Below are 22,924 nucleotides of genomic sequence, written 5' to 3'. Positions count from 1 at the left end.
TCAGCTTATTAGCATTTGCTTTCTTAGCTCTTTTAGTCTAGTATGTATTGATTTTGTAATGCTGTCTGTGTTAAAATTCTCCTTTGATCATTTTAAACCTCAGTTTAAGGAAATCATGCTTTGGCATTTTTATGGCCAAAGCATCTGAGATTTCAAATATTGACTGTTTTTTTGATCCGTCAGTTCAAGGAACAGTCAACACTATATTTTTGATCCTTTCTCCTCACAAATGACAGTCGAAGGACACTGGAGTTTCAAGGCAGAGCAGGAAAATGTCAAAGTCAGCTGTGACTAACTATCTACAGATGCAGCCCTGACATCTCAGGACTGCATTGATTCCAAGACTTATATGTGCTGGTCAGAGAAGTGACAGTAAAGGTAAGCAAACAACAAGCTTTCATGTGGAAATCCATGCTGTGTCAGAGTTGTTCCTGAATATCTGTTAGCAACATAATTTCCTTTAACCCAGATTATCTGTTGCATGCTAACTACATATTACTTGATTCCCTTGCCTAGTGGCTGGATGGTGTACTGGTTAAGGGCTCTGCCTCTGACGCAGGAGACCAGGGTTCCAATCTCGGCTCTGCCTGTTCAGTAAGCCAGCACCTATTCAGTAGGAGACCTTAGGCAAGTCTCCCTAACATTGCTACTGCCTATAGAGCGCGTCCTAGTGGCTGCAGCTCTGGCACTTTGAGTCCGCCAGGAGAAAAGCGCGATATATATGTTATTTGTCTTGTCTTTGTCTTATGAAGTTGCGGTTTCCCTGGCAACTTCCTTGCCTGATCATCACATATTGCTTCTCCTGTTTTGGAATTCTGTGATGAATTTTGGGGTATGCATAGCCTGGAGTTTCTCAGATTCCCAATTCCAGACAGCAATACTTAAAGAGAATCTGTATTGTTAAAATCGCACAACAGTAAACATACCAGTGCGTTAGGGGACATCTCCTATTACCCTCTGTCATAATTTCGCTGCTCCTCACCGCATTAAAAGTAGTTAAAAACAGTTTTAAAAAGTTTGTTTATAAACAAACAAAATGGCCACCAAAACAGGAAGTAGGTTGATGTACAGTATGTCCACACATAGAAAATACATTCATACACAAGCAGGCTGTATACACCCTTCCTCTGAAGTGTCAGGCTGTTTCTTCCTGCAGAGTGCAGACAGCTCTGCCTGTATGTAATTCCTCAGTATGTGAAAGCCCAGCCAGCTCAGAGGAGGATTTATCCAGCTGGTAAAATATAAGAGAGCAAAGAGAAGCTGCTCTAATCTAAATAACACACAGGCAGTGTGCAGAGAGGGGCCTGGAGGGGGGAGATGCATCACAGAACCACAACACTGAAGAACTTGGCAGCCTTCCAGACACAGGCTGACAAGTCTGACAAGAGAGAGATAAGTTGATTTATTACAGAGATGGTGATAGTAGAACGTGCTGCAGTAAGCCAGAATACATTAGAATAGCTTTTGGAACTTGTAGGATGATAAAAAACAGGATGCAATTTTTGTTACGGAGTCTCTTTAAGTGTTACAAGTCCTGCATTACCCAGTCTAGTCTGCTGGTGGGGGTGTGTGTCGAGGCTATGAAACTTTCTGTTGTTCACCAGCAGGTAGCCTTCTACTGACTTTGTCAAAGACTTCCAGTTCCCTGGTTTGCCAGTGGATAGTTCCAAGAACACTTACAGCAGGATCACTCAACACTAGCTGCATCCTGTTTTGTGCTAACGCACAGATTAATTAGGGCCTATTTCCACTACACGCGGATTCTGGATGCAGAAAACTGACTCCAATGAATGCCTATGGGAAATCTGTGTCAAAAAAAATGCGTTTAGTGGAAACAGGCCCATAGGCATTCATTGGAGTCAGTTTTTCTGCATCTCTGCATGTAGTGGAAACATGCCCTTAAGGACTGCCCTGTCCATTGTCCAGTTGCCAGAATATCTCAGTAGCTATCTGGTGTTGCTGAATGCCTGGTCTGTCCTTTGTCCTGTTCCCAGTTTCTGTACCTGTCTGCTCAATTGACTTCCTGGTTTGACCTGATTTCATGCCAGTTGATATTGTGCCTCGTCTGGTTGTACATTTGTAAATACAATTGTTAACTAATTAGTTAGTTGGGTTTGCTGTGCAGTTTGGGTTTGATGTCTGTGGTGTTGGTTATTGCTTATGTACTGTTTTTCACTGTATATAGTGCACTATTCTAATAAATCATTTTCACTGTATTTGTGTCCAGTCATTAGTACTGCTGCAATAGTGGCCACTTGCTGGTTTATGCACAGACCTGTAGTAGCAGTAGGATATTGTACCGTGTTAGCCATCAGTAAAAGCAAGAAGTTTTAAAATTTTAAAACTTCTTGCATGCACAGACCTGTAACACTCAGTTGTTTGTGACATTGCCCCCCAATGTACCAGTCCTTGACTCTTCAAGTCTGCTGTGAGCACAAATTCTACCACAACAAGTAATGATTTGTAATATTAAGTGAAAAAAACAAAGATGTAACCGGATATCCCCACCTCTTTTCTCCATAGCCAGTTTTGGGCCTTGGGCTTCTGGCATACATTGGCTATAAATAATGCAGTGAGTTCAAAAATAAATGAAGGATAAAGGGTCTTGTAAAGATAAGATGTGTCTATCACAACCACAGGAAACCAGGAAGATGTCCCTGACATTCAATATTATCTATTTTTCTGTCATTTTGTTGTACTTGTCGTTGTCTAGTCAGGGTCATTCGTTTTCATGATAAGACAGATTTAAACTAATGTTGCAATTTTTAACACTGGGTGAGCAAGTCCTTCGAAAATAAACATTACTGGCCTCAAGAGGAGAGATAACATGAAAATCAAAAACATACAAGCAATACATTCCAGCCAAATCAAGTCAACTACCAATAATTCTTCATCTATCCTGAAAAGTCCCAAAGTACCCTGTCATCTTGAATTTCATACTAGATCCTTTATATGAATTTTTTTTTTTACTTAAGCTCACTTCCTAAGAGAAAAGTTAGACTAACCATTTGAAAAACACAGTGTGTGTGCCTGTGTGTGTAATACATCAGTACTCAGACGTACACAAAAATACAGGCTGGCGCACGAAAGGCCGACCCATCTACCTGACACTCACGTGCTAGTATACAGAGGTATGTACGCTGGCCTGCCCAATGTGCGTGTAACCTAGTCCAGTCTAGGTTTAGAGGGAGAGTATTCTCAGCAGATTAAGGGCCCCTACAGGGATTGTGTTTTAATTTTTTCAATGAATATAATTGTGCAATGAAGGTTTGATACTTTTGTAGCTCTTGGCGTACTTATATAGGTGTACTTATATACAGTATATTTAAAATAGGTCTAGCCAATACAGTACTATACTCCGATATAGATACAGTAGGTACCATGAACTCTGTATTCGATTTTAAACTATAATAATTGAATAATTAACCTTGGGGGAGTGGTAGAACCCAGTCTTTAAGCTCAACAGAGCCCACAACCAGCCTGAGAAGTTGGCCTTCACCACTGTGAATACTGACGGCTATTTGTGCTAGTTAGTTGAGTTTTGGATAACCAGAACTCTACTGTAACCTGTAACTCATTTGTAATGAAAAGATGTTCTAATGAGGTTACATTTTTTTTAACTAAAACTTATGATTCTGTTAGAAATTAATAATAGGTAACAGACTGCGCTAAAATGTCATTAAAACTTTAATGTTAAAATTATATAAAAACAATTCAGCGTGAGGTAAATAAGGGATTTGATTACTCCTTATATTGAGAAGTGAATCTGCTGTTGCTTAAAGTGCGTGGTGCATAGCAGGATATTGCACAATATTGGCGTTAATCTGGCGTTTATCTGGCAGTTGGTGTGTTGCAAATTGGTTTCCTTATGGGGAATTGTGGTTCAAAGTAGTTTGTGGATAGGGGTCCTAGGCACAGTGCCCTTCAAATAGGATGAGCAGTTTGTATGTCATTGAATCCTATCGGTATTATATCAATGAAGTCTCCGGCACTGTTAGTATACAATTGATATAATTAATTTAGTAACAGTAATTTGTCCTACAAATCCGTGGAAAGGGTGAATTGAGTGATACAAAAAAAGAGGGGGTTACCCAAACGTACGCTCCTCAATAATTATATAATATAACCAATCACCTTACTCCAAGAAGAATTTATGAGTATTGGGTTGCTTCTGCTAAATAAGTGTGTGTATCACTTTAAATTGATTAAAATTGATAGGGATGCAGCGCGCTCAACAATATTTCACAACCTATGCATATTGATCATATACCTCCTAAAAAACACAATAAAATATCAATAACATATCAAATATAGCATCAAACAATATAAAGTCTCTTAAAAAGTCCTTCAAAGCACTTGATGATGCTTCCACTTTTCCCCTACTAGCACTCAGCAAAGAAATACCAGATTACGCTCACCAGATTAAGTGGCTGATCAAGTGAAAATCAGCAGTTTGTGCTCCTGGCCTTGCCAGTGGAATCAAACTCTTGCAGCCCAACTCTCCTCCAGGCTTCTCACTCCATACATGTAAAAAGAAAATTGGATGGCAATAGCGTGCTACCGCTACAATGGGGTACATACACCAACTTCTGTGCTCCCAGATATTACCAGCAAAGCACCCAGTGTACCACCACCTGGTAATAAACAAAATCTCTCACCAGATCCTGTTGCTAACCCAATACAGATCAGCAGTCAGCGCTTGTTGTTTATATATAGCGTTTCTTGCTTCATATCACACAGTGCCTATGACTCAAAACAGGCTTGACATAGTGTAAATAGATTTTTATTGAAAAACATTAAAAGTTAGTGCACTTACAAATTAACTTCTTATGCGCATATAAAGGTCTTTACCGAGCTCGTCCTAGTTTCGGCCAATGACTCATCAGGGGCTTTAAGCCCCTGATGAGTCATTGCAGTCATTGGACTAAACTAGTAGGGTGGAGCCAAGCAGGACGAGCTCAGTAAAGACCTTTATATGCGCATAAGAAGTTAATTTGTAAGTGCACTACCTTTTCATGATTTTTAATAAAAATGTATTTATACTATGTCAAGCCTTTTTTGAGTCATAGGCACTGTGTGATATGAAGCAAGAAACGCTATATATAAACAACAAGCGCTGACTGCTGATCTGTATTGGGTTAGCAACAGGATCTGGTGAGAGATTTTGTTTATTACCAGGTGGTGGTACACTGGGTGCGTTGCTGGTAATAACAGAAATTGGTGTATGTACCGCATTGTAGCGGTATCACGCTAATGTCATCCAATTTTCTTTTTACATGTATGGAGTGAGAAGCCTGGAGGAGAGTTGGGCTGCAAGAGTTTGATTCCTCTGGCAAGGCCAGGAGCACAAACTGCTCATTTTCACTTGATCAGCCACTTAATTTGGTGAGTGTAATCTGGTATTATTTTGCTCTGTGCTAGCAGTGAAAAGGTGCTTTGAAGGACTTTTTAACAGACTTTATATTGGTTGGTGCTATATTTGATATGTCATTGATATTTTATTGTTTTTTTAGGAGGTATATGATGTTCAATATGTATAGGTTGTGAAATATTGTTGAGCGTGCTGCATCCCTAACAAATTTAATGACTTAAGTGACAGTTTCACTTTTGTACTGAAGAAATAATTGCATACATGTTATATGCAAAGCTCATTTCACAGTTAAAGGGCTTTTAAAAATATGGAGACTTCAGAATTTGGACATCTTAAAGCAAATATATCATCTATTTGTTAAAAACGCACAAAAACAGGACAGAACATCAAAAAAAGCTTTGGGGGAGAAGTATGTGGAGTACGTTGCTGCACGATACATGATTTCTCAAATTATCTTCAAGCACACAGTGCCAGATTCATGCTAAACAGATGTTTGGCTGCCGCAGTATGTAGGTCACTAGCAATCTGATAAACTGCACCGTTAATGATCATTTTCAGGAAAAGTTTCTCAGTAAAATGGATGTATCTGACCACAGGGATTATATAAACTGCCTCCAGCCAAATGTGTTTAATCCCATTTAATACGTCATTGTATTCTGTATGCAGCGGTTATTAGCTGTGCAAGACGTTACAGTTAAATTGAGACAAATGAGGTCCTGGAACATATTACACCACATTAGAGCAGCTTCAAATTAGGCATTTGACAGCACTGCAGCGATATAATGAGCAGAAAAGGGCCAGCTCATCCAAACACAATATTTCAGTTACAGGGGTATAGTCACCAAACAGCGGTAATCAGGATAATGTGTGTAAAGTCTTATGCACAATGAATAGAGCATAATGCAATATTTGTAATATACGGCATTCTACTCTATTCATCATGCGGTAAGGGCTGTTTACCACTGCATGCGGATTGCAACACACTAGCACTCCAAACCGATGGAAACTGCACAGGGATGTTCCCATTAGTGTGTAGAATTTGTAGCATGACAGTGCTCTCCCCAGGCTCTTTTAGTCGAGTGCTCCACCCGGCTAGTTTTGGTGAGCACCTGGCTGTCATTGGCTCACCTCCTCCTTTGCTGTAAGCAGAGTTGCGCAGAAGCGACATCACTGCATTCTCTCATTACGCCCCATATGGATGATATTGTGATGAAAACCCTTCCACAGTGTGACCTAGGTCCTGACAGTTTCCTGTCTGTGAACAGTGTTACATTGTGGGAAATACAGTGGGATGCTAAAGTTTGGGCAACGCTGTTAATAGTCATGATTTTCCTGTATAAATCGTTGGTTGTTGCGATCAAAAATATCAGTTAAATATGTCATATAGGAGACACACACAGTGATATTTGAGAAGTGGAATGAAGTTTATTGGATTTACAGCAAGTGTGCAATAATTGTTTAAATAAAATTAGGCAGGTGCATAAATTTGGACTCCACAAAAGACAAACTTACTTGTGGTAACGTCTTTTCCAGGAGTCGGAAGGACAGCAATCCTTCCATTTTAGATTGGACAGGACGCTAGTTAAAAAATTAACATAATGAGATTAGGCAGGAAACAGGCAGCATATATAAGGCAGCATTCCCTTACCCTCCTCAGTAATAAAAAAAGACTCCACACAGAATGATGCTTCAACAAAATTATTTTATTCGGGTGGGTAGCAAGGGTGCTGTCCTTCCGACTCCTGGAAAAGACGTTACCACAAGTAAGTTTGTCTTTCCAGGACGTCTCAGGACAGCAACCCTGAAAAGATAAACAAGAAACTTTATTAGGGAGGGATAACAGCCTGCAACACACGTCTACCAAAACATAAATCAGAATTGGATGATAAGTCCAGTCTATAATGTTTAACGAACGTATTGTGGCTTGACCAGGTAGCCGCTTTACATATCTGCTCTATAGTAGCTCCTGCCCTCTCTGCCCATGATGTTGACACAGCTCTAGTTGAATGTGCTTTCACTGGTCCAGATAATTGCTTTCCCTGTTGGATATAGGATAATGCAATGGCCTATCTGATCCATCTTGCTATGGATGATTTAGAGGCCTGTCTGCCACGGCCTTTCCCAGCAAAGAGAATCAACAAAGCGTTGGATTTCCTCCAAGATTTAGATTGTTGAATGTACTGTATTAAACACCTCCTCACATCTAGACAGTGCATCTTTTCCTCTTTCTGATTTGATGGGTTACTACAGAAGGTTGGTAATAGGATCTCCTGAGATGTATGAAATTTGGATACAATCTTGGGTAGAAAAGAGATATCTAGGCGAAGAGTTACTCTGTCTTCTGAAATGGTACAGTATGGTTCATTGACTGATAACGCCTGTAATTCTCCCACTCTTCGTGCAGAAGTTATGGCTAGAAGAAAAGCCATTTTCAAGGTGAGATGTTTTTCTGAGATTTCCGAGATTGGTTCGAAAGGAGCTTCACATAGAGCTTGCAATACTGTGTTCAAGTCCCAAGTAGGTACTTTTATCTGTACTGCAGGTCTTAGTCTTTTCAGTGCCCTAAAAAAACGGACAACGTATTCCTCCTCCGCCAATCTTCTCTCTAAGAAAACACTCAATGCCGCGGTCTGAACCTTCAGAGTACTAGAGCTCAGGCCTTTTTGGAATCCCTCCTGCAAGAACTCCAGCACTGAAGAAGAGAGGACTGGATCTTTAGATGTAGATGTACACCAGTTGCTATAGGTATTCCATGCTTTAGCGTAAATCTGTCTTGTCACTTTCTTCCTGCTCTGGATAAGTGTCTCCGACAACCTGTTAGATAATCATTTCCTCTTTAATAGTTGCCACTCAGGCTCCAGGCAGAAAGGTGAAGGATTCCTGGATTGTGATGCAGAACCGGACCCTGGCTCAACAAGTCCGGTCGATCCGGCAGGATCAGGTGATCTGAGGCTAAACTTTGTAGCAGAGCAAACCAGGATCTCTTGGGCCAAAATGGTACTACCAAGATTGCTTGGGCCTGGTCTCGTTGAATCTTGCTCAGTACCTTTGAAATCAGTCCCAAGGGAGGAAAAAGGTAAAGATGATGCTTGTTCCAATTGACTGAAAAGGCGTCCAGGACCCAGGGATTGTCCTGTGGACACAGGGAGGCAAATCGAGGACATTTGGCATTGTTCCTTCTTGCGAACATGTCCACCTCTGGTGTTCCCCATCGTTGAGAGATCTGCCTGAATACTTGGTCGTTTAGAGACCATTCGTCTTGATAGATCATCTTTCGGCTTAGATAATCTGCAACGCAATTTAGAGCCCCCTTCAGATGAACCGCTTTCAAGGACTTTAAATTCTTTTCCGCCCAGCAAAGAATCTTCGAGGTTAGACTCCACAAAGATCTGCTCCTTGTCCCCCCTTGACGGTTGAGGTAGGCCACTACCGTGTTGTTGTCTGTCCTGATTACAACATGATGTTGATGTATAAGTAGGGAGAAGGTCTGAAGAGCTTCCCAAACAGCCCGTAGTTCTCTGTAGTTCGATGATCTGCTCTGAATTAGTGTAGACCAATGACCCTGAGCCGGTAGTTGCTCCAGATAAGCTCCCCATCCCCAGGAACTCGCGTCTGTTGTGATCAGAGACTGCTGAGGGAATTCCCAGAGATTCCCTGCATTCAGATGTTCCTGATCTGACCACCAGTCTAGAGACTGTTTCACTCTCCAGGGAATTGTCACTCTCTTGTCCAAAGACTTCAGGCTTCTGTCCCATTTCGATAGTATCCAGTTGATCCGCGCCGTTTCCGCCTTGATTCGGAGCCCTAGCTCTATAGCGGTGAATGGCCGCTGCAGCGCACGCCAGGCTGACTTCCTCCTTCCTCTCAGCCGATCACGACTCCGTCATGTGATGCGTGCGTCCTTCCGGCGGAAGTCCGTCTACGGAAGACCTCGTCTTCAGCGCGTCTGCGCACAATGCAAGGAGAGGCAGATGCGTGCGGCCAGCGTCCGCGCATGGCTCCAACTGACCAGCGCAAGTCGGAAAGCGTGGCAGCCGCGGCTCCTGAAGTTCCCTCATGGGTAGCCAGCCCCTCCAGCGAACCAGCATCCTGCTGGACAGGAAAACAACTGAGGAGGGTAAGGGAATGCTGCCTTATATATGCTGCCTGTTTCCTGCCTAATCTCATTATGTTAATTTTTTAACTAGCGTCCTGTCCAATCTAAAATGGAAGAAGGAGACAAGTCTCAGGGTTGCTGTCCTGAGACGTCCTGGAAAAAGAGTAAATATTTAGTAGATCCTCCTTTCTGCAGAAATTACAGCCTGTAAACGCTTCCTGAAGGTTTCAATGAGAGTCTGGATTCTGGTTGAACCATTCCTCTTTATAAAACATCTCTAGTTCATTCACGTGTGATGGCTTCCGGGCATGGACAGCTCCCTTTAACTCACACCACAGATTTTCAATTATATTCAGGTCTGGGGACTAAGATGGCAATTCCTGAACATTGTACTTGTTCCTTTGCATAAGCCTTAGTGGATTTTGAGCAATGTTTTAAGTCATTGTCTTGTTGAAAGATCCAGCCCCGGCACAGCTTCAGTTTTGTCACTGATTCTTGGAAATTAGTCTCCAGGATCTGCTGATACTGAGTGGAATCCATGTGTCCCTCAACTTTGGCAAGATTCCCAGTCTCTGCACTGTCTAAACAGCCACACAGCATGATGGAATCACTACCATATTTTACTGTAGGTAGCAGGTGTTTTTCTTGAAATGCTGTGTTTTTTCTCCATGCATACCGCCCCTTATTATGCCCAAATAACTCAATTTTAGTTTCAGCAGTCCACAGCTCCTTATTCCAAAATGAAGCTGGCTTGTCCAAATCTGCTTTAGCATACCTCAAGCTGCTCTGTTTGTGCTGTGGGCAAAGAAAAGGCTTCCTCTGCATGTAGCATCTCCTTGTGTAAAGTGCGCCAAATGGTTGAACGATGCACAGTGACTCCATCTGCAGAAAGATGATGTTGTAGATCTTTGTTGCTGGTCTGTGGGTTGACTGACTGTTCTCACCATTCGTTGCTTCTGTTTATTCGAGATTTTTCTTGGTCTGCCACTTCGAGCCTTAAATTGAACTGAGCTTGTGGTCTTCTATTTCCTCAATATGTTCCTAACTGTGGAAACGGACAGCTGGAATCTGAGACAGCTTTCTGTATCCTTCCCCTAAACCATGATGGTGAACAGAGGAAGGCGCTGTACTTGGCTACACAACTTCTGAGTTACTCCTATCTTTATTGTTGCCTGGGGAAGCGTGCTAGACGCCCGCGAAACATGTTGCATTTGTTCTGGAGTACAAATTAAATCTTGTTTAAACCATACATAGTGGTCGTGTTTGGTTTTGGGGAGGAAAGTCCACCCTTGCCCCCCAACTTCTATCTGTTTTTACCTATGATTTTACTCTGCTGGCGTCTGTTTCCATTGCAATTAATGTTATTCACCTGGTGGATGGGTGAACACCCCTTCTTTCCTTCTACAGAGAGCGACGTTTTAGCCTGAGTGGGGACAGGCCTAATATCCCCATAAGTGCTTTAAGTGGTTGCCTGAACCCTGCAACCCATACTTGTGAGTATATTTCTTATTGCTGCTACCTTGGCATTCCTTTATCATCAATAATGCACTATTGGGGCTCTCAATTGTGTTTTTCCTTTCTTTTACAATCATTGTCTTCAGGTCATTTGAGAGTTGTTTTGAGACCCCCATGTTGCTACTCTTCAGAGAAATTTAAAAGGGGAGGGAAATTTACAATTGACCCCCTTAAATACTCTTTCTTATAATTGGATTCACCTGTGTATGTAGGTCAGGGGTCACTGAGCTTACCAAGCCAATTTGAGTTCCAATAATTAGTTCTAAAGGTTTTGGAATCAATAAAATGACAACAGTGTCCAAATTTATGCACCTGCCTAATTTTATTTAAACAATTATTGCGCATTTTCTGTAAATGAAATAAACTTAATTTCACTTCTCAAATATCATTGTATGTGTCTCCTATATGATGTATTTAACTGACATTTTTTATCGTAACAACCAACAATTTATACAGGAAAATCATGACGATTACCAAGGTTGCCCAAACGTTCGCATCCCACTGTAACAATCAATCAACTGCCGAGCAACCAGTATCTCCCCTCTGTGCATATACCATATCTTCCACCATATAAGATGCACTTTTTCTCCCCAAAAAATGGCTGGGTACCCCCTACTTACGAAACGACTGATGATATGAACCGCCGTCCTGCCGCCAGGTCGGGGATTCCCTGCCTAAATGTGCCCGCTCCCCTGTGTGCCATCTCCCCCTCCCCCTTGTGTCTCCTGGCCCCCCTCAGGCGTGTAGCGGCAGGTGCTTACCTAATCATCCATGCCCGCGGAGATTGCAGACCTCCTTTTTCTCCTTGTGGCTTTCTCTAGTGAAGGGCTTCTAATGATCGTGTCATCATCAGAAGACAGTCACTAGAGCCAGCAGCATGGAGAAGACAGAGGTCTGCAATCCCCGCAGGCATGGCAGATTAGGTAAGCAGCTGCCGCTACACACCTGAGGGGGGCCAGGAGACACAAGGGGGAGATGGCACGTGAGGGGGAGGGGGTGGCAGCAGAGACAGTGCGGGTCATTAGAGGAGACATGGAGACAGGAGGACACAGGGGAGACATGAAGGGGACAGGGCGACACATGAGGGGGGACATAGGGACACATGGGGGACAAACTAGGACACAGGAGGACACATGGGGATACAAGAGAACACATGCAACGTAATACAGGTGAAATAGGTAATAAAATAGCAAAGCCCATAATTTGGGTGCCAGCAGCTGCATGATAAAAAGGGGCACTGCAGAGATCACAATGTTAACTTCAGCTATGCCAGCACCTAGGGAGTCATTTGGGCGCTGTCGGCGCCAGATAATAATCGTAATAAAGTGGAGTGATTATTGTTAGTGGGAGTTTTTAGCGGCAAAAGGTGGTGCTTATATCAGTGGAAATTGAGGCACAGAGAGTAGGTTAGCTTAGCTCACCTATGTTTTACTATCAGAATTATGGTTCCCCTACACGGTACAATAAAAACTTTCGATTTTCCATTTTTTTCAACCAAAACGATTGAATTTAATGAAAGTTAAAAAGAATCATTTTTTGATCAAAAAAAGCGAACGATTATCCCATTTTTTTCTATAAAAATCTGATCAGAAATGTTGGAAAAAATCTTATATATTCGATGTAACAGAATAATCAAACTAAATTATCTAATAAGAAAAAAATTGAAAAATTGTTGTACCATGTATGGGCACCTTTATCTAGATCCCATAGGAGAATATCGGTTTCAGTGGTCCTCTTTTTCGATGTACACCCAAAATAGCTGGCATTTTCTCTCTGATTCCTTAACGTTGTCCCTTGTTTCAAAAACGTATAATTGCATTCATTACATTATATATAGTAGGCTTTGAAGCTAGGTGTGTAGTCCTACAGATAACCATACCTTGTATTTAGCAAACCTGAAAATAAAAATTCACACCGTCTCTTTATTTGCTGTAGGACGTATGAAGTGACTATTTTAAATAAATTATATGTGGCAGTCTCTGGAAAAATGTGTAGGCTTTTCCCTGAAACTGACTCTATAGTACTTAAACAGCTTCTTCCAAAGACCTACCCAATTGAAACTGACTCTATAGTACTTAAACAGCTTCTTCCAAAGACCTACCCAATTACAGCTACAATAATATCATTTAAACAGTGTGAGAGCTATAACAATACAGTCTTTCTATTTACCTTGTTTTTCAGCAGATGGGAGAATGCACGGTTTACAACATTAATAGCACTGAAGTTCTTTATATAAAACAACCAGGATTCCACCAACTAAACTGAGGACACATACTAAATAGCTATTGTGGTGCTACAAATAAATCCTGTTGTGCCGGGCATTTATTCCTGCAATGTCTTTTTAGGTGACAACCATTTTCTTGGAAGGAAGAGACCTTGGTAGTTACCCTTTAGCTGGTAACCGAAATCACCCAAGTCCTTTCACAAAAACAGCCAGTGCTAAGTAAATATGGAAAATGCTGTCATTAGTGTCGTGACAGAACAGGCATTACACCAGAAGTCTAGCAAGTCCTTTCTGCAGCTATCACTAAAGCCCAACTTGAGCTGGTACTTTTTATAAAGAAGTGCCTATTTATAAACAAGTGTTGACAGTCGGTTCTGTCAGATTTTAACTGCTTACTTTTTTCACTACAAAGGAGGAGATTACTAATGACAACACTATCACACAACCACAACTCAAAATTATACCAAACCATGTAGCCAAAACTTGGCACAGACGCCCTGGTACCTCACATACCACTGCAAGTTTCCAATTCTAGAATTTAAAGCCCCAGTCCAGGTGGTTTCAGCAAGCTAAGAAATTGCAGCTCCCTGCTACCATGGCCTGGAATGCATCACCACAACTACAATGCATGAGGGGATGGTGTGGCTATGTAAAATGTAAAGCTATAGGCTTGCTAGACACCAGCGGTTCTGAATGTAAGCCTGGCTTCAGGGGCATAACGAGATAATTTGCATATTCAGTAGCGGTGCATTGTGGGTAACCACAAATGTTTACTTAAAGGGATACTTAAGTAAAAAAAAATGATTTGTACTCACCTGGGGCATCCCTCAGCCCCCTGAAGCTGTATGGTGCCCTCGCAGCCTCGCTCCGATCCTCCTGTCCCAGCCGGCGGCTACTTCCGGGTTCGGTGACAGGCTGGGAACGCGAGTGATTCCCCGCGTTCCCAGCCGCTATAACACCCTCTATGCTGCTATAGCGTATGTCATACGCTATAGCAGCATAGAGGGTGATATAGCGGCTGGGAACGCGGAGAATCACTCGCGTTCCCAGCCTGTCGGCAGCTGTCTTGCCGAACCCGGAAGTAGCCGCCGGCGGGGACAGGAGGTTCGGAGCGAGGCTGCGAGGGCACCATACAGCTTCAGGGTGCTGAGAGATGCCCCAGGTGAGTACAAATCATTTTTTTTTTTTTTACTTAAGTATCCCTTTAAAGCTGAATTATCGCAAATTCCTTCTGTTTTAAGAAGGCAAACCACACTAAGCATTGCTTTTCAGTAGGAGGGCTTTTCAGTCTTGTTTTGTTCTCCTATACTTTCCTTGTGGTTTTAGGTCACCCCGAGCTGCTTGGTTACTGTGCTGCACAATAGTTACACGATTTCTCATTACATGGGTTCCAAGACACAAAGTGAGGGAAAGTGAGCAGCCAACTAGATGTTGCTGAGAAAGGTGAACCTGGATTGAGACTTATGGTAAAACTACGAGGAAAAAATATGCAAAGGTTACATCCTTACCTCAGTAGAGGAAAGCTTCTGGGTGATCCAGAGGCTTCTCCAATCCTGCTCCACCCCACCGCTGCTATCCAGGACCCTCTTCTTCTTTATGGCTGCGCAGATACACTGCAAAAGGCACGATAGTGGCCTACCCCTACACAGTAACTTGGAGCCACTCGTGCACGAAGAATAAGGCCATGCACAAGTGGCATTGTGCTACTGCGCAGGTCCGGGCTGTCTTAACACTTCTGCAGTGTTTGTACACGGTTGGGAGCATGGCAGTGTGAACATATTCGATAAGGTCTTGTCGAATATGTTCAGAATCAGAAGGTCCCAGTACTAGATTGGTGCACTAAAGGTGGATGGGGGAAGCCTCTGAACTATCCAGAGGCTTCCCTCTATTGAGGTATCGATCTTTTATTCTGCTCACAGGTACACTTAAAATGCGTTTTTCATACTATATCTTTTAAAGCCTTTTTTGGTAAATATTAACGTTGCCGTCATAAAACATGCACATACGTATTATTATTATTTATACATAATCTCAAATTAAAATATGATATTCAAAAATACATCATTATACTTCCACAAGAGAAATAGCTAATTAAAATATAACTTTGAATATAAATGTATATCAAATTGGTTCGCCTAATAGTCTATTATCAATAGTTTTCAGTTCTGAAGAGGGTGCACTATAAATTTGTGACCTTTTCAGCACTAATATACTGCTCCTACAGTCAGGTCTGTCCTCTCTTTCAACATAACCTTTACTAACGTATCACTCCAATTCCAACATGTTTCACCTTATAAAAGTAGGGGCTTCGTCAGAGAGACTAATAAAATATGATATTGCATGTTTTATTTTTTACATGTTGTTTCTGCACATTTTTTATCTATTTCTTATTTCCAATTTCTTGCTTACGGACATTTGAAAGTTTCTGAAAGCAATAGGCCAGAGCTTGCCATCAGTAATAATGCTTAGCTTAGAAAGGATACAGCTCCATGTAGGAGGGAACGCACACTATCTCCTTGGAGAATTCCACAGGACAATAAAGCATGCTCAGCTGTTCTTCATAGAGTGTTAGAGCCTCAGTCAGGTTTACACAGTTTCCCTGTGGGAGGAAGCAGACCAAGAACGTAAAGGTAAATTACAAGCTTATTGACAACTACTATAAATTATAGCCCTCTACAGCAAAGTAAGAATTTGCCATTTATCACAACAGTTGTCTAGGAATCAGAACAAAAAGTAACTGAAATCCAATGGCAACATTTTTACGTAATGGATGGTGAGAATTCCCACACTTAACCCAAGGTGCAGTATATAGATTTCTACATCACTAAGCCAGGTGATAATGGATCACAATGGGGTTTATGGGAGACAGTTATTAATATGACGTATGTGTGTAAGTTTAAAACAACTTCAAAAGCAACGATTTTAAAGATAAAGTACAATCATTGTAGCCATGAAAGTGGAAGTGATTCTAAGGTCATAAGTTTAGAACAGCATTATAAAAAATTAAATCATAAATATATATATATATATATAAATCTCCATATCCTGAAGGTGGCCACGCACGATACCATTATATGATATGATCTTACAGCACCTTGATAAAAAGGACTGGTTATACAGAAAAATCAAAAGCTTTTCTTTTTTTTAATCCGATTGGATTTGCTCCCCCCCCCCCCCCCCCCGATATAAGTCAATTAGGAGTGGTGGATTTTTCGGATCAATTTTTAATGAGAACTGAATGTTGTAGGGTAGATTTGTCAATTTCTTAATGTATAGCCTCAAGCATTTTTTCAGTTTTCAATCTTTCTTTCATGATTGGGGAAAAATTTTGCACAGGTGTGTGGTACATTGGTCAAATCTTTCAAATATTACAATCAATCAGAAAAATAAACTGTAAATTCTTGAATTAAAATGTAAAAAAATGATATGGCCTGTGGCCACCTTTAAAGGAGCAGCTGTAAGGATGAAGCAGAACATAAAACATTGCACAGGATACACATTCATATGTTATTTACCCAGCTTACAGTACTAATGCTTCTTTTAACTACAAATTGCTGTACATTGGGCATGTAGTTCTTCCCTAAGTGAGGATTAGCCTAGGCTATGTTGTCTCCCAAAGCAATGTGGGAGATTAACTGATGTATACTGCACTACTCATTTTGCATTTAGTATCCTGGTTTCAGCATCAGAATCTCTTCCTCTGCAACAATGTTTAATGGCCCATACTCATGAGCTACAAATGTAGCTAGTCGCTAGCACACGGGAGCGTGTGCGCGACAGCTCGTTGCCGGGTCCCTCCGCATACACACTGCGAAAGAGGGATTAGTGGTGAGACGGAAGCTGTCGCCGATGTTCCCCCCGCCGGAAACTCTGTGCACTGCCTATTGGTTGCTGTCACTAGTCCGCATACACACGCGGACTAGCGACAGTTGCGGCGACAGCAGCGACGGTTCGGAGCACGTGCGCCATACTCACGGGCGTCCTGTCGCCGTGCCACGTGGTTGCGGCGACAATTGTAGCCCGTGAGTATGGGGCTTAACTTGGGCTATGAGGTCACAAACATCTGCCATAGATCATTCTGGGAGATCAAATAATGTATACATCAATACTGTCAAACATAAGCAATTTTATTTCCCAAGGTATAAACAGTAATGCTCCTTTTTAAGTTACATATTGGCAGCTTTACATTTTTGCCCTACCTCCCCCCCCCCTTTTTTTTTTTACCAGTAAAGGTAGTGTGCAGAGTTTTATATTCATTTTATATTCTTTACCAAGTAATGACAGCCTCAAATTGTATAACACATGAGAATATGAGAAACTGTTGGTTCTGCAAGCCCTGGTATAGAATTTAGTATTCTTTATAAAAAAATTTGATTTAATAAATACTGACCCAATGATCATCTGATGTACTACATTGACAATACTCTCTGCTTTCAGGAAATGCAGTTGAAGATTTGTAATGAAAGTTCACTCAGTAATGTGTTTTCTTGGTGCATGTAAAATTTATTACCATAAGCTTAGCCACCAGAGGAGTATTTTTGAAGCAAGAGCTTGGCAGCAAAGTATATTTATACAAATTTGTACTAAAGGCCAAAAAGAGGGACAGAGGGTAGAAGAACAGAGACTTGTTTTTTGTTTTTTTTTCAAACTCAGCCGGTATGTGACCCAGATATGACCATGTGACAGCTGTGAAGCCATCATACGTGGGTCTCAGGTCTGCATCATAGTCATTCCATCATCACTACAATATATCAAATATTTCACCAGTGGCTCAGATCAAACTAATTATAGTAAAAAAGAGAAAAAGAAAAGAAGAGAAAAAAACAAAATACAAAAAACAAACACCAACAAAAAACTCCACCTACCCATCTTAACATTAAGTGGTTAATATCCCTTTCCGACTACCCCCTTATTTTATGGGCATGCCCTCCATGCATGAGCCATCAGGGCCAGACCGAGCCCAGTGGGGGGGACAGGCTGCATGCACAAACAGGTCACATATCTAAACTGAGAAGCAAAGCAATTACTCTTATTTCAACTTTCATACACATTCATATACGTGCCTTCTATACTTCAACATATATCCATGCAACCGCACATTCATCCATCCATTTATCCTTACAATTTCAGTTGGTAATATAGTGATTATTTGGTTCTTTTCTCCTCATCTTTCCTACTTCAAATACTTAACTTCATATTATATGTTACTTATTTTTTTCCCATGCAATTTTCCATTACTCCATTTGTTTGTTGAGCAGAGACTTGCTTTCACAAAAGGAATTGTCTCTCCTAAAGAGCCAGTTGTGAGGTATGGCACAGATTTAAAGGGTCATAAATAAGAATCCAGGAATGTGATGGGGAAGGATGTCACAGAGGTGAAGGTGGCCATAAAGATGTCATATGAAAACAAACAAGAAGCAGCTTAACCCATTCGCGTTCCGTCGTTTTCACTTGAGAAATGTTCACCTCCCATTCACTAGCCTATAACTTTATCACTACTTATCACAATGAACTGATCTATATCTTGTTTTTTCCGCCACCAATTAGGCTTTCTTTGGGGGGTACATTTTGCTAAGAGCCACTTTACTGTAAATGTATTTTAACAGGAAGAATAAGAAAAAACGGAAAAAATTTTATTATTTCTCAGTTTTCAGCCATTATAGTTTTAAAATAATACATGCCTCCACAATTAAAACTCACGTATTGTATTTGCCCATATGTCCCAGTTATTACACCATTAAAATTATGTCCCTATCACAATGTATGGCGACAATATTTTATTTGGAAATAAAGGTGCATTTTTTTCCGTTTTGCATCTATCACTATTTACAAGTTTAAGATAAAAAAAATATATAAGTATTTCATCTTTACATTGATATTTAAAAAGTTTAGACCCTTAGGTAAATATTTACATGTTTTTTTTTTTATTGTAATGTTTCTTTTTTTTTTAATATTAAACATTTTATTTGGGTAGTTTTGGGAGGGTGGGATGTAAACAAGTGATTTATAATGTAAATGTGTGTTTGAATTTTATTTTTTTTACTTTTAGTTGTAGTTTTACTTTTTGGCCACAAGATGGCGGCCATGAGTTTGTTCACATGACGTCACTCTAAGTGTAACACACGCTTAGGGCGACGCATGGGGTACGTTACAGCCAGAAAAAGCGAAGCTTCCGAGAGAAGCTGTCGCTTTTTCAGCGGGGGAGAGGAATTAGTGATCAGGCACCATAGCCCGATTCACTGATTGCCTGGCTAACGAACCGCGGGCCGGGAGCAAGCGTGCACACGCGCGATCGGCCGTTGGAGCATGCGGTAGCGCGCATGGTTCCTGGACGTAGTTTCTACGTCCAGGAACCAAAATAGGTTAATATTGAATCCATAATCCTTTGTGCTAAAGAAGGTTATCATTCTGCTTCTGTTCACTTATAGTCCAACTGAATATAAGATGCACATTTGATTCCAAGGTTTGCAGTCTAATAGTTATCATTGTATTGCAGTTCTCCTAAATGTTTTTTCTTTTTTTAATAAAAATCCTTTTAAAAAATGTACATCTGGATATAAAGAACCAGTTCTAGCATTTAAAGTGGTCGCAATGTTAGTCACTTAAAGTGCTATCTATTGAAATAAAGTGTGTGTTTTAAATGACAAGTGTCACACACCCCCTACTGGCCAGACCACGTAATGCCTCCCAATTTGTTCAGCCCACAGACCATCCGATATCTCGTAGATAAAATCGATGTGCCAGAGTAGCTGGAATTGGGCAGAGACCGGCCAGAAGGGAACACGTGAACACACAAACAATTTACTACGCACAATTTTATGGTAAAAGGTTGAAACCACATCCTTTATTTAAGAAGGAAGAATCCACTATCTAATGTGAGCTAAGAAAAAGTTACCACAACCCACTTTTTCTAAAACAATACAGTTCCCTGGGTAGCATCTGTCCAGAAGTTCATTCTTCAGTACTCAATACAGGTAAATAGCCGAATAAATGACTTTTTGTCATTTATTGAACAGTGCAATTAAATTATGTACAGAAAAAAATGTTACAAGTAACAGATATGAAAATGGTAGCCAACAGTATTGAAATATAAACGGGAAAATGTGGAAAAGATTTTGGAAGAAGTCCGAGCCAAGTTTGTGGAAATACAAAGTCCTTAGCCAAAGTCTATGTATGTAGAAATCCCAGCTTAAACATGCTATCTCCATGGGACACATTTGGAAGTCGTTTGTACGTTGAAAATTGGAAGATTTGCATGGCTGCCAGTCACAATCACTTTTGAGAAATCTGCTTGGGAGGCAGGAATCCAAGTCCTGACTCCTACATTTCAGGCTAATCGTCCCACTGCATGTTGGGCATTTTGGGCATGAAAAAGTTGGCCATGAATCTATTATGCGTCCATATTTTAGGCATCACTCATCGCCCACATACAATAACAGCATTTTCATGACCTGTTAAAAAAAAAATCTACAATATTTTGTGACCAAACAGCATTTTTCTAGCATGAATTATTAATCGAATATCTCAGAACCATGGTCCTTCTGAATTTATCCAGACGTGTGAGATATGAACAGAATTGGCTTGACACCAGGAATTCAGTAATATATTTTAAGGTTAAGCTTGAAAGAGAGCAAACATGAAATTGCTTCATCAAATCAAATATAGCTTTATTAGCATGACCAAGATTCATACAGGTATTGCCAAAGCAAGTGTAAAAGGGGGGTGGGGTAGGGGGACAATGGCTAAGCAGTCTGTGGACATTTTTAGGTTTACACTTCCGTTTTGCTCCTCTCAGTCTTTGGCATGCTGTGACATAGTGCTTCATCAAGCACAGCTAACTACTCCCAATGGTTCTGAGACAGAAAATTGCCCCCCTCCCGAATATTGCTTCCTCTTTCTGCCAGCAACCTTTTGGTACAGCAACTAGTGCTATTTTGGAAGGTGCCTTCCAGAGACCCTTGGAACCAAAGGTCTTGTGAAATGCAGATGACTTTCTAAGAAGCATCTGCCTTTTGATACGCAATGTGCAGATACTCAAGAAGAGGAGAAAAAAAACACTAATTTAGAATGAGACTTTATATCAATTTTGAATTGGAATTGAGAGTTGATATGCGATTAACTCACAATTGTGCTGTGACAGAGTACTGAATTCTCCTATTGTACATGTAAACTATGTGCTCGATCTCGTTGTCTTGTCCAGGACTTTATATGTAGCACCCAGGATTGGCTACATTTGGTGCTTCTGTGTCACTCACGGGGCTCAAAACGTGATGTGACATCCGAACCAATTCCAAACACTTCTCGGCCCTAATGAAGTTACCCATTAATGATTTTGGCTAAGGTTGCACTAAATCTGTTGCAATGTGCATGTGGAAAATCACTATGGATTACAAAACTGGCGGCAACATGTGCATTGCAGTGCACAGCACCTTGTTGCCAGCTATGTAAAAAGTAAAAAGCATAGGCAGTGTCCAGTAAGGTGTGCATTGCTATGTCCGAATGCAATGCGCTGGAGTCTCAGGAAAAATGTGAACGTGCTATTGTGGAATCCTAGCAGCCCATTGCCATGCAGTTAAACATTACATTATACCGCAACACAAAGTAGTGTGAATTTTTTATTTATACAGCGCCAACATCTTTTGTAGTGCTGTATAAAGTAGAAAACAAATATTGTGGAGTACAGATACATGAGAAATTCAAAACTCTGTACAATCAGGACATCCAGCAATACAAGTACAACTATATACAAAGTTGACGTGTAGTTTGAGACATCACCAATACTGGTATATGTTGATATGATTACAGCAGAATAAGAAACATTAGAAGGAGATCCCTGCTCTTGCTAACTTAGAATCTAGAGGGTAGTGGGGTGGAGACACTATGGCAGGGGTTAGGAACCTTTTTGGCTCAGGGCTCGTTCCCACTATCGCGAATCTGCATGCGTCCAACGCATGCAGATCCGCACATGTAATGCAAGTGGATGGGCCTGTTTCCACTGTAGCGTTGTTGAGGTGCGTTTTTTTCAGCGGTAAAAAAACGCACAAAAGAGCCAACGATTTCGCCTGCGTCGGGAATCCGTGCGAATCGCCGCTAAACGTGTATCACGCGTTTGTTACATGCGTTTTTACCCGCGATTTCGCGTGCGATTTCGCACCTTTTTCAATTTTATTTAGCCCTGGCAGTGTCATGGTTAATTTCGCATGGCACCCTGCCATGCGAAATCGCATGCGAAATCACGGGTAAAAACGCATGCGGAAACGCATCCGCATGCGTTTTTACAAGCGTCGGAATGCGGCCGAAATCGCGTCGCAACAGTGGAAACAAGCCCTAAGAGTTATACTTTATATTTCGTGGGAACATAGAAGATGTTGTTTGTATAAAAACATGTAGTGATTTTATGTTGAAATACAATACTGAAACACTGACACAAAGATCACAGGACATACCAATTTCATGATACTAAATTTGAATTCGATACACTCTACTGTCACAAAATAAATATAGTTTAAACAGACTTTAAAGCAGACCTAAAGTTTTGCACAGCAGACAAGGAAGACACATAGCTGCTGAGAAAGTCACTGTCTGTGTGTTTAGAGAGAAGAGCCTGTCTACTTACCCCTTATCAGCTAGTAATCAGCAAGTGTAAATCAGAGCTGTTAGTTGGGCCATGGTGTGGTGTTATTTTGTGCCAATAGGTAAACACTGAAGGTTAACCCTT

The 22,924-nt window shown here is 41.1% G+C and overlaps 1 protein-coding gene across 2 annotated transcripts in view; it reads right to left on the bottom strand.

Moving 5' to 3' along the window:
- Window positions 1–22,924, bottom strand: part of LOC137546941 (spermine synthase-like) — a 206,336-nt gene that overhangs the window by 6,504 nt on the left and 176,908 nt on the right. Inside the window, exon 10 of one of the 2 annotated variants that reach the window (XM_068270019.1) lies at window positions 15,690–15,805. In XM_068270019.1, the coding sequence (XP_068126120.1) occupies window positions 15,690–15,805 (116 nt within the window). Of the gene's footprint in view, window positions 1–15,676; window positions 15,806–22,924 lie in introns of those variants that run through there. The other variant, XM_068270020.1, reaches the window with a different exon arrangement.

The sequence above is a fragment of the Hyperolius riggenbachi genome, chromosome 2 (genome assembly GCF_040937935.1).
Source record: "Hyperolius riggenbachi isolate aHypRig1 chromosome 2, aHypRig1.pri, whole genome shotgun sequence".
NCBI lineage: Eukaryota > Metazoa > Chordata > Amphibia > Anura > Hyperoliidae > Hyperolius > Hyperolius riggenbachi.
This window is presented reverse-complemented; position numbering and strand designations above follow the sequence as displayed.